This window comes from Centroberyx gerrardi, chromosome 17 (assembly GCF_048128805.1).
Source record: "Centroberyx gerrardi isolate f3 chromosome 17, fCenGer3.hap1.cur.20231027, whole genome shotgun sequence".
NCBI classification, from domain to species: Eukaryota; Metazoa; Chordata; class Actinopteri; order Beryciformes; family Berycidae; genus Centroberyx; species Centroberyx gerrardi.
In genome coordinates, this window is record NC_136013.1 from 2956957 (window position 1) to 2969592 (window position 12636).

The 12636-nt window shown below is 46.1% G+C and overlaps 1 protein-coding gene across 1 annotated transcript in view; it reads right to left on the reverse strand.

Annotated features, from left to right (window-relative positions):
* The window catches only part of LOC139920820 (protein jagged-2-like), a 60876-nt gene that overhangs the window by 30747 nt on the left and 17493 nt on the right, over positions 1-12636 (reverse strand). Inside the window, exons 3-5 of the mRNA XM_078289481.1 lie at positions 10639-10699; positions 2511-2789; positions 1557-1617 (exon numbers count right to left, since the gene is read on the reverse strand). Coding sequence (XP_078145607.1) covers positions 1557-1617; positions 2511-2789; positions 10639-10699 — 401 coding nt within the window. The remainder of the gene's footprint in view (positions 1-1556; positions 1618-2510; positions 2790-10638; positions 10700-12636) is intronic.

Here is a 12636-nt window from a genome sequence, read left to right on the forward strand (position 1 = left end):
CTCTCTGACACCATCTCTCTTTCGCTGTTTCTGTCTCTCCCTCTCTCTCTCTCTCTCTCTCTCTCACCCCCCCCCCCCCCCCCCCCCTCCCTCCCTCCACCCTCTCAGGCTAGTGTGTTCCTGATTGAGATGAAGCTCCAAATCACATGTTGAGGCACATTCCAGGGTGTTCCTCTGCTTTCCAATCCTCCGGCCATTTCCAATATGAAATGTCAGCTTTATTTTTACTTTTTTTTTTTTTTTTTTTTTTTACGAGATCCAAACTAAATCAAACCTGCCTCGATAATCCCCACAGCTCCCTCCCCTGCACCACCTTCTGTCTCCTCCCATTTCCAAAACACTTGGCACCGTGCGCACGGCGAGGCTTTTTAAAGCGCCTGTGCTCCGCTGCCCGAATGTACTACAGTTGCAAACGCATTACAGTTGCACGTGTAATCAAATCTAAACGCCGCTCCCCCCTGCCTCCTCTCATATTCACATACTTGGTACTACGTATGCCTGGTCAGCCTTTTGTAGTCCACTGTACAGCCATGTTGCACTTCTACATGTGATCAAATCTAATCTAAACGTGCTTCAGTAATTCCCACAGTTCCCTCCTCCTGCTGCATCCGTCTCCTCATACTGTATATTTGCAAATTTGTACAGTAAATGCCTGGCCATTCCTGTTATAACACCTCCAATAAGTGATCATCATAAGGCAAAGGATAACCTATACAAACAAAAATCAATTATATTTTCAGAAAAAAACACCAGTTTGATACTAAAAAATAAAACCAAAATCCACTGGACGTTTCGCCACTCGTTTTTATTTTTTGGACATCTTACCACCTGGATGACTGAAATGAATCTACACAGACAGTTTGATACTACTTATTAAGATGAAAAGTATGATTTTAGGCCCTGAAAAAAAGTGGGTAAACTCCATTCCTGCAAATAAAAAGGTGGGTAAAGTGGGTTCAGGGTTCATCCCTCAACAGCACATGCATGCTCCAGTTGTGGGTGGAATCCACACTCACTTCCCAGCAGGCCAGTGCCAGCCAAAACAAGGCCCAGGATAGGAAGAGGTGATGTGGGCTGCAGCAGACGTGGGGAGGGAGGAGGGGGTTGGAGGGGGTGGAGGGAGGGGGGGGTCAGTGCCTTGCTGCTGGAAGATGAAGGGGGGAGGAGGGGAGGGAGGGAGGGAGGAAACGCATAGCGAAAAACAGGCCTCTCTCTCTCTCTCTCAGTTGGGCAAGCCAGCTTTGGAAAAGGAAGTCGAACAATGGCTTCTGGATCAGAGTGGAGCTGAGGGGATGGGGGAGGAGGAGGAGGGGAGGAGGGGGTGGAGGGGGGGTTGAAGTGGGGAGGTAGGGGTTTAGGCCGCCTGGTATGTTATCAACACCCCCCCCCCCTCCCTCCCCTCCCCCTCTGTTGTGTCACCATTGTTATCCTCATTAAGCACCGAGGGGGTTTTTCCAAGCAAACAACATCACGTTAACACACTGCATCTGCACCGCCTGCTTCACTGCGGCGGCGAAGGGTGGAAAACAAAAAAAAAAAAAAGATGAAGAACTCACTTGCACTCCCCCGGCACGCTGCAGGTCCCGTGAGCAAGGCTGCATCCCTGCTTGCAGATGGCTTTGAGGGGGGGGGGGGGGGAAGAGAAAGTCAACAGGTGAGGAGCTGATAACTGTGAACCAGAATCAATACTTCACCCACATATCTCAAACATCGCCGGAGACTTGTCTTGCCGCTCTATTCTGCGAACCGTTCAATCATTAAAATCTCATTTCCTATGTTTCCTTGTTTGCGAAAGGCAGAGAAAACACTGTTTCTTTGCTGCGGTCACAATGGATGGCAAGTTCACTAATGGAAAGTCGAGGGTTTGATGAGGGCGATGATGAGCGTCTTCCATTGTTTACATTTTGCAAAGTGGAGCAAGAACTTCCAAACTTTTCCAAAAAAGAACGAGTAAAAGTAAAAAGTGGGACTCCTACAATAGCTGCTTCTATGTGATCGCAGACATTTTTGATCACAGTATTATGAGACCCATGTTTCATGTGTATTATTGTAGGTACATACTGTATTTTGGGGCATGTGGTGGATATCACTGTCTATGTATACTGGACTTTGGGGTGAGTTTTGGATATTACTCTAAGTATTTTAACTTGTTTCCAGACCTATCAAGCTTATTTTGTGATATTCTTAGTCAAATTATCTCACTGCACTGGCAGATAATCTTGCTGGTTTCAATACATTTCACTTGAAAGCATGACTTCTTTCAAGAAATCATCATAAAACAATGAAGAAAATCTTGAAACAAGAAACTTTCCCCAACCCAATTCCACTTTTACCAAGTAAATGTCCTGAAACAAGTTCTCCTGAAAAAAAGTCCAATTTGTTGAAACCAGTAAAATTATCTGCCAGTGCAGTAAGATGATTTCACAAAAAAACTCTCTGGATACAAGATAAAACAACTGGACAAGTTAGTCAGTTGTTGCAGTGTGGTGGACAAGGCGATCTCTCCTCACCGATTTTGCAGTCAGGAAAGTCGGGAACGCCAGGAACGGTGAACGTCCAGCCCTCCATGCACGCTCGGTTCCCGAGCTGGTCGCACAGGTAGTGGCCGAAGTAGTCGTCGCGGGGCCGGCACACCCTGTTGCACTTGCTGCCGTAGTAATGCTCGTCGCAGCGCACGCGGATGCTGTACTCCAGGCTGGCGGCGGAGCCTTTGTGCAGCCCGCTCTGCTTCTCCTCTCCCGGGTTGATCATTCCTTTGCGGATGTTGCGCTCAATCAGCAGCTCCTCATCTGGACGAGACACAAGAAAATCAAATCACTTTGCATGATGTTTTTCCATTTGAGACGCTTCAACATATCAAAGAATACAAAAAGCGTTCAAAGTAAAAGTCAAGAAAAAGAACAGAAAAGTCTAAGTCATGATTACTATTTCTGGGTCCTAACTGGGTATAACTCAATGGGTCGAGTATGACTTTAACACTATGAGAGTAAGGTCCTTCATTCCCACTGTGGCCAGCCATGCTAAAACTATATGCACTCATGTCACTTAGGGCTGGGCGATACTGACAAAATCAAATATCACAATATTTTAGACCGAATACCTCGATATTGATAATGTGACGAGTATTCATGCTTTCATAAGATGTTTACATGCAACAAAATTCTGAAAATTAGTAATGATCATTAGTAATCAGTAATGTGTAATCAGTAATAAGTAATGTGGATATGATGAGCAGGTAAAGCCGATCACTGTTTATTTTACTCAGACAGAACCGGCTGTTAAGTTCAGAAAATTGTGTCACTTTACTGTAAAGCAGCTTTTAAGACCAGGAAGAAGTGACATTTAAGTTATTTCACAATATTACGATAAACCAAAATCCCAGATATCTGGTTTCATATCACAATATTGATATTATATGATATATCGCCCAGCTCTAATGCCACTGTATGGAGCTTTGGATGAAATTGTTTGTTATTATTACCATCATTACTACAGAGATAACCGTTATCTGGGTCAGTTTGGCAGTAAAGCATGAAGTCCAAATAGCAAAGATTCCAAATGACATTCCAGGGAGAAGCGGCGGTTCCGGCCGGAGGATTTGACCCAGCGACCCGGCGGTTATAGAGATTAGACAGTAGAGTTCATAGAGTCTGAGGAGAGGTTCATCTCGGAGCGACGGCCGCTGTTTATCTGCTCCTGCAGATCAGAAGAAGGCTTGACCCCAGGTCAAACACCACTCTGTTCTACCGAGAGTGTGGAAGAAGGAAAAAAAAAAAGAAGAGGAAAAAAGGGAGAAGAATAGGGAAAATAAAGCAAACACAAACAGAGGGCGTAGGAGCCGGGGCTGCGAGGGCTTGATAACCAAAATGCTTTTTCAGTTTTCCTGCTTGGTGAAATGCTTTTCTGCCCCCCCCCCCTCATCCCCCCCCCCTCCTCCTCCCCTGCCTCCCCTCTCAGGATATCCAGCCCCGACTCCATCGGAGCCAGGCCGGAAATAATAAGAGACGGGGAACAGACGAGGAAGGGCGACATAGGAAAGGGCCTTTAGCTTGTTCTCAAGGAACAGAAGCACCATGACCCAGCAGGCTTTGCTGCTTCCACGGCCCGGGGCAACGCGGACAAGACGGAGCTGGACGTTTGGAAGAAAGGAGCGGACGACACGGGACAGCCCTGCTCCCGCTGTTGTTGTGGTCGTTTGTAGCTCAGTGGGCAGAGCAAGGCACTAACACCACCAGGGTTAAAGGTCGGATATAATCTGCATGTGTTCTGCAGGATTTTCCAAATAATTCCTCCTGGGGTGTAGAGCGACAGTGACTCAGCAGTGCAGCAATAAGCGCATAAACAACTGTGACTTTCGCAATGGCTCCAGAAACAGAGCCAGGCTTCACTGATAACGGTTTTAAATATGCCCTCTGATGAAGCTAATGGTGCTGAAATGTTTTGTCGGCAGCGTATCAACAACAGAAACTCTTTGAAGAGGCAGAATCGAGCGTGCATTCCTTTGTTTGACCGTTTAGTGTTGAGTTGCCGAGCAATATCCAGCTATCATGCCTGCTGAAGTTCACCAGCGTTGAAGAAAGAGAGCGAGAAGCCACTATAAATTCATTTTCACGCTGTCCTGGTTTGCTCAGCCTCACTGAGAGAGTTAACACACTGCCACAGATTTCAGTCACACACCCCCACCACCAGCAGCACCACCACCACCTGAAAACCCGAGCACTCACTCACTGCTGTTCATCTCCAGCAATTAGATATAAAAATATAGACCAATCATGTGCTCTCTCTCCGCACTGAAGGAGACACTAAGAGAGGCCGTTGTTACTAGGGAGAGCAGGCGAGAGAGAGAGAGGGGGCCATATGAAACCGGCTTACATAAACAATGAGGGGGCTTCAGATTGGAGCAGTTGTCCATGTCAAGAGCAACATAATTGTCTGCGTTTTCAAAAAAGCCAATTTCATTTTAGGAACACCGAGTGGCTGGCATGGCTTCCCAAAAAAAGCCGATTTTTCTGTTTCTGTTTCTGTTCAGCTTGCAACACGCTGCGCCTCACAGGAATATGCTGTTCCATCTACTGTCAGGGTGCTGTGCCACTTCTGCTCTGACCTCTGACCTCTTTACTGTTGGCCGCTTGTAACGGCGGAGATCTTAGAGGCTCCGTTCACACTGCCGCTGGGTTCTTCCCCCTCACGCCGCATAACTGATGTTTTCTAATCGGTGTGAACAGCGAAAAGCTGACATGGAGTCGCATTTTTTCCAATTCCCGTCTGGATCACATGGATATGTGGCACAAAATCGGCTCCTGAGGCATGAGACCTACATGTGACTTATGTTTGAACGCTCAAATCAGAATTTGATCAGAGTTGCCATGACAATATGCAAATCTTACGTCATTCACCTGAGACAATTAGCAAGCATACTTTTGGCACCATGGCAGCATGGAGGACAATGAGACACAACAATGGAAAGAAAGACAAATAATGATTGGAATTAGGAGAAACGCCTAAATTAAATAAAAAATTGAAGGCTACATACTATAACTGAAATGTGTTTGAAACAGATTTTGTTGTCAGTTAATTTTGGTATCTGATATGGGTTACATCCTAGAATAGATACGAAAAATAATCGGATGTGAGCAGCAAATCAGAATTAAGCATGAAAGCCTGTGGAGTGAATATAGCAATAGTCTGATGCTGCACTCATTTTAAGTTGTCAGCTAAATTCCTAAAATGCTGAAGCACACCTGGAAACAGCCGGAGTGTTGGAGCAGCAGTCAGGCTGTGTTACCATAACAGTGATACAGCCATGATAAGCTGGTTGTCAAGGTGTTCATTTCTTTTTGGCAGCAGCTTTCTCCAGGCCGGTTCAGCGCACCGCCGACCCCGCATTACCACTCCTTCACAAATGTTTAGAAGAACAGATGGAAGAGACTGAAGTGACCACCAAGCTCTCAAGGTCTCTCTCCCCGTTTCATAGCTTTCAACACTTCTTCACTCTGCCGTCCTTCATTCATTCCGTGGCAGAACTGGGTCACGTAAAAGTTGCAAATAATTCTGGAGGATTTGTTTTAACCTGCTTGGATGTTCCAGATGGGTGGGGGTTAGACATGTCAGGGAAACTGTCAGTCACAAAAAGTATACTTATGACTTTCAAAATACTGCATGGCACACCCGCCCCATCTGGCACTTAAGTAGGATAAAACAGACCGTAAAAAAAAATATTTGCAAATAATATCTGAGCAAATAGTGATCTCAGGTGAGGATACAGACACACTACCACTGTAGTGAAGATGCACAATACCATATTTTCACTGCAACTGTGAACACTTTAAGTTTTGGCCCATACTGAGTACCAGTTTACAGTAATTCATTACTTTTACAATATAGACCTTGACTATTCGTTTGGGGCAATTGGACATAAATGATTAAGATATGACTCTCTTTTCTCCACTGGAGCGATCTAACATCCTTCTATGTGTCCCTTTGATCTCTGATGTCACACTTGGCTCTTGGTGTCTGATATTAGCATTGATGAAATTCTCCAATACCTATTTTAGTCTGGTATCGGCCCAATATCTGACCCTCAGTATGTATCCCTACCATCCAGTCCAGCCACCTAAATATTATTAGGGTGGCTGGACTCAAAGTGAGTTTCCTGCCCTGCATTACAGTGTGTCCCGGGCCGCGGCCCGGGACACACTGTAATGCAGGGCAGGAAACTCATTTTGAGTCCGCTGGCCCCAAAACCTTTACACTTTACCTGTTTCACCAGCCGACCTGCCTATGTCACCTGGGAGCTTCCCAGTACAACCGACACAAACAACAGTCAAATAGCAGAAAAATCTACTCCAAATCAATTTAACACTATTATAAAACAGCTATTGGTGATGTAACTTGCATTTCTGGTCACACAGGCAACAACTCTCACTCTTGCTAAACTATCACTATCGCTCTCTCCACTTGCACGTATAACCCACTGCTGAATGCGACAAGTTGATGCCCGTTCTCTGGTGGTTGTGAAAGGCATTCTGGGAAATGTAGGAAACCACTAACTGAGGTAGACGAGGCAGGTTCACCAGAAAAGTAAATGACAACACTTCATCACCAAATAACTCCAGGAATGAATCGAACTTCACAGATTGATGATATTTAACAGCCTAACAGTAATTTCCTTTAATAGCATATTGTATAATCACATTTACATTTTTAGTTCTTGGCATTGAGGTGATATCCTCATCCAGTGTGACTTACAATGAGCAGGTTAGGCTTCACTTTGACAGGACTCTTGGGCTGTTGATAGACTAATTGACTGATGCAGGGATCAAACCTGTGATGATGCGGCTACAAGATGGTGGGGCATGGCGGTCTGGATGTCAGCACCTACTGCCAGCCTGCCTGTCAGACCCCCTCCCCCCCCCCCGCCTTTCCCCCACTGAGGATTCATAAAGTATCCACCTATCCATCACACGACCAAATCTACAGGTGGTGGAGTGAGGGGAAACCACAGTGTCCCACCACCAGAGTCCAGGCACGGCGCTCTAGATGCCGGGGCGGTCCCGGGCCGCCTGTCAGAGCGTCCCGGGCCACGATAATGAAGTGGCGTGCGGTAGCCGGCCAGCTGCTGGCCGCGACGCTAATTAGGAGACAGACATCAGAGAAAAGAGAAAGAGGGGAAAAAACGAGCCGCGGCCCGTAATTAATGGCTTAACGAGGCGATGCGCTCACAGGCTTAATATAGAGGAGAGCGCATACTGCAGAGCCCCAACAGTCCCGCTGAGGGGGGAGGGGGGAGGGGGGGGGAGGTAGGAGGGAGAGAGAGACGAGGACTAGCCGAGCCACGCTAGCTATCAATCACACTGCAGGACTTCATGCTCAATTCTGAATTGCTACTCATATCTTATTTTTTTGGAAGATTGTTCAATGCCTCTTGTCAATGCTGACACATTTCTATCTGAGCGTTCAAATACAAGTCGCATGTAGGTCGCATGCCATATCCACGTGGTCCAGTGCAACTGAATGCAAATGAACAGCAACTTACATAACACCATTACCAATCGCAAAAAATCTCCTGCACCTGTGACACTGTAACCCAAATATACTGCATGTAAGAATAGTCTGCAAACCAATGTTATAAAACCCTACAACATGCAATGCCCTATGATGCTCTTCATTATCTTGTCCCGGCCCTTACTGTCCTGTTCTATATTTGTCTTATACTACTTGTAATTTTGTATTTTTTTACATGTAATTCCTACATGAAAATCAGTACAAAAAATGCAACTCCATGCAGTGTTTTACTGTTATTAATTACGACAAATCAGATCTATGTGTGGGGGGAAAAAAAAATCAGAATTGTCACCCTGTCAGCTGCAGTGTGAACAGAGCCACACACACACACTCAGCAGCAGCATCCTGCCCACGCTGCCTACAGCAGGAATGCAGCCTCTATACCAGCCCGATGTTTCCAGTGGAAACTCCCACAGCGGACAGCGAGAACCTGACTGCCGCTGCGGCGATTAGCGGCGAGCGAGAACTGAGTGACACCGACACTGCCTGAACACGGGCTGCATGTTGAGAGGTCACTCCCTGACACGGAGGCTATCAGATGCATACCACGATAGCATGATAGCAGCTATCAGATGTGTCTTGTTGACTCGACGTGGTCTCGACTCGACGAGACCTTTCGCACCGTGCCTGAGCCGCACTGACCCCGAACAAATCTGGAGGTATTTATGTGAAAGTTAGAGGAGCGTAGGAGACGGAGAGAGAGAGAGATAGACAGGGAGATAGCGTCAGAGAGACAGAAGAGAGAAAGCCAGAGAGAGAGAGAGAGAGAGAGAGAGAGCCATCAACATCACAGCAGGCTGTTATTAGAGGATTCATGTGGACCGCTCCTTCGCTGGCAGTAAAAGAGAACAAGCAGGCGCCATCGGTAGGTAGATAGAGAGGTCGTTGAACGTTAGATGAGGTCACTGAACGATCTGAGCCCTAAATCAAATCCACTTGACTAGAAGGCGAGGCAACACCTAACGAAGAGAATCCCACGTTGTCTAATCACACGGATTACATTCCTCAATTAACCTTTCTTCCTCCCGGCAGCGCTGGGAAAACAAAGCGAAATGGGACCGAGATGAGAGGAGCATGTAAAAACAGGATACAGCTGTATACCAAATAGCTCAGTGTGCAGGCAGGCAGAGAGACAGGCAGAGAGACAGGCAGAGAGACAGACAGAGAGACAGACAGACAGGCCAAGTCCAAACCTATGGGCCTGACAAGGAGCTCTCTCTCTCTCTCTCTCTCTCCTCTCCCATGATTCCCCGGGGGATAATTAGTCACTTTTCATGAAATGTTCTCGTGAGGAGACGGAGAATGCAATGTTCTTGGCTTATTGATGAGCATGCTTACATGCCAAGAGCATTCAGGATACCTTCTTATATACAGGATAAGGCTATACGCATCTTATCTGTATCTTGTATCTGTGTCATATCCTAATTACAAATATCCGTGCATGCTCTCCCCTCCCTTAGGAACTACTGACGAGGTGAAGACTGTGGTTGTATTGGGAAGCTCTCAGGTGGGAATGTGTGCAACTGTAAAAGTGTTAAGCACGACATATTGCTAAAAAAAAAAAAAACTTCCCTTGAAAAATAAAGGTTAAGAGAACAAATCAGTGATTATCCCTCCTTTTTCATATCATCTTATTCTAATACAGGACCATGTAAACCTTCAGTTCAGAATAAAAATAGTTAAAACACCAAAACTGAAGTTCCACCGTTTTTCTACAACAGCAGCAAAGTGATAGGAGACTTGACTCTTCCTTTTCTCTTATACCAAACGTAACTAGTCATCAGCCACTCCCTGGTTCTTCCTCTAATGTACAGTTTACATTCACATGTACATCTTTAGACATTAAGCTGACACCCGTATGCAGAGTGACTCACAATGAGTGCAGCAGCAGAGTAACCGTGCGTTCACACTGCCAACAACACCATCAACAAGTCAGCATTCATCTCCTCCAGAGCTGAGCGACCGGTGAAACTCAGCCGATGTTTGGACGCTCAACAAGCTCGTCACCGAGAGAAGTAATGTCATCAGCCGCTAACAGCCAATCAGATTTCCGCGCTTCCTTGTTTCCCTGCTGAAGTGATTTAGTTTCATGAACAATAGTTCCACCTGGCAAGTGTAAAATGGCCGAGAAGATGATTACAGCCACGCAGAGCTCCCCAGTTCTCTACAGCTTTCATTTGAAAGACTAATAAACGTCTCAAAAACAAAGCGTGCAGAACGGCTGCACCCATCACTGCGGTTAAGCTCTGTAGTCATTCTATTGATTTTCTACTTTTCATTTTTGATTAATGCTACCTAAGTAAGCCATGACATATACCTACATCTCGTTCCCATGAGTTAAAAAATAAAAAAACACAATTTTACCTCCGGGGCTCTGTACATAAGACAGAGAATCTCTAGGTAAATAAATAAGAGCTGATGAGAAAGTCAGAGCATTTCAGAGCAAGTAGACAGAGGGTGTGGGGGGGGGGGGGGGGGGGGGGGTTCAGGGAGGAGAGGAGGAGGAGCCAAGGAGAAAGATTTTTTTTAATATAGTGTTGAAAACAGGGGCGGGGGGGAGGAGCCGGGGCTTACCATTGGTGCTGTGTGTGCCGTTGTCCCAGTCCCATGCCTCCACTATCAAAGTGTACGACCGCTGGAAGAGAGAGGGGGACAGAGGTTATCAGAGTTCATGCTAATACAGAAACACACACACACAAACACACACACACACACACACACACACACAGAAACCCAGATATGCCCTCCTGCTTATATCAAGAAACAAACGTGCACATGATGTGAAGTTTACACACACAAACACACGCACAGAAACTCAGATATGACCTCCTGCCCATACAAAGACACAACCAGCCTCAACACGCACACACACACACACACACACACACACACACTTTTTGCACAGAAGTTGAATCATGGTGGGAACATAACTCCCGTTCCCACACTGTTGTCACTGATTAGCTGCTATCTGCCTGAGGCTAGTTAACAAGTGCAACCACCGTTCTGTCGGGGGAAAAAAAACATTCACCTGAAAACCAGCGAAACACATTTTCCGTGTGTCACCAGCCAACTAGAACCAGACAGATCGGTTTTTTGAGATCATCTGGTTTCCTGAGAGGGAAATCCATCTATCCACTCCTGAAACTGGCAGGGATTCAGTGTCGTGATCAAGGACACTTTGCCTGTGACACTGTATTGATCCCAGAGGGGGGGGGGGGGTAGGGGGGTTGGGGGGGTTGGGGGGTCGCTCCACAGGGAGGTCAGCACCCCTGGAGCTGGTGGGGGATTCGATGTCTCGCTCAAGGACACTTTTCTGTGGCATTGTATTGATTTCCAATGGAGAAAATCTTTTTTTTTCTGGCCTGCCTCCTCCACAGGGACCTGGCAGAGCCTCGGTGTGTTTCTCAAGGAAAGTGGCAGAGGAGACGCTTGGTGGGATGATGGGGGATCGAACCTGGGACCTTTCTGTTACAGTACACTCCTTTCTTATGCTCCCCAAGGTGGTGATACTGTTAGTTTAGTTAGATAGATATCGTATCAATCCCCAAAAGTGGAATTGCGGATTATACCATAATATGTTTGGGCAAAAGTTTGGACACACCACATTTTTCTTTATTTTTACTATTTTTCACATTTTAGAATAACAGTAAAGACATCAACACTATGAAATAACAGAAATGGAATTATGCAGCAACCAAAAAAGTGGTAAACAAATCCAAACTATCTTATATTTGAGATTCTTTAAAGTAGCCGCCCTTTGCCTTGAAGGAAAGGCAAAGGCTTTGGAAAGAAATTCATACATAGGCATCAAAATTTCAAGCATTTAAGCAGAAACCTTTAGATCAAAATGGCTTTAAGAGAATGAAAAACACAGAACATTCAATCAGGTGGGTCCAAACTCTTGCCTGGTAGTGTATGCCTACATTATATTAGATTATTATACACTATTTAGTGCTATTATTACCGTACAGTATGATCTGGATATTATGTGTAAAGCGCAGCATGCCTGCACGCGATGCCCTACTTTCCAGAGCAGACAGCCTCCGCCGTCCCATAGCAACAAACTGAAACTCTGGATTGTTTCAGGTGCAGGCTATTTTTTTCCTTTTTTTCACGGGCATCAGCAAACAAACCAAGATGGAGCTCGCTGTCCGTCAACCGCATGGGGCCCGACGAGCAGCTGTGAGTTCCCATGACCCAAGACTGACTTAGAGTGACTGAGGGCTGCGGGGAAGATTACAGAGAAGGTTACAGAGATTAGAGACAGGGAGAGGACAGCTACAGGCTCAGAAACACAAAGGTAGAGCGCTATATCGCTTTCAGGGGCTTTAAAGGTTTTTGTATGGTGCCTCTGCTTTATTGGATAGTCTGCAGTGTGGAGATACGTACAAGATGGAGTAGAGGGGGGAAGACATGCGCCAAAGATCACGAGTCAGATATGAGCCCATGTCGTTGCGAGTGCATGGCAGGTGTCTTACCGAGCGTGGTTGGAGCGGGTTATTCGAACCCCGGTGTGTTTACTCCTTCAGTTGGGTTCATTTGTCCAGGTGAGAACAAAGACACTCGGCCCTC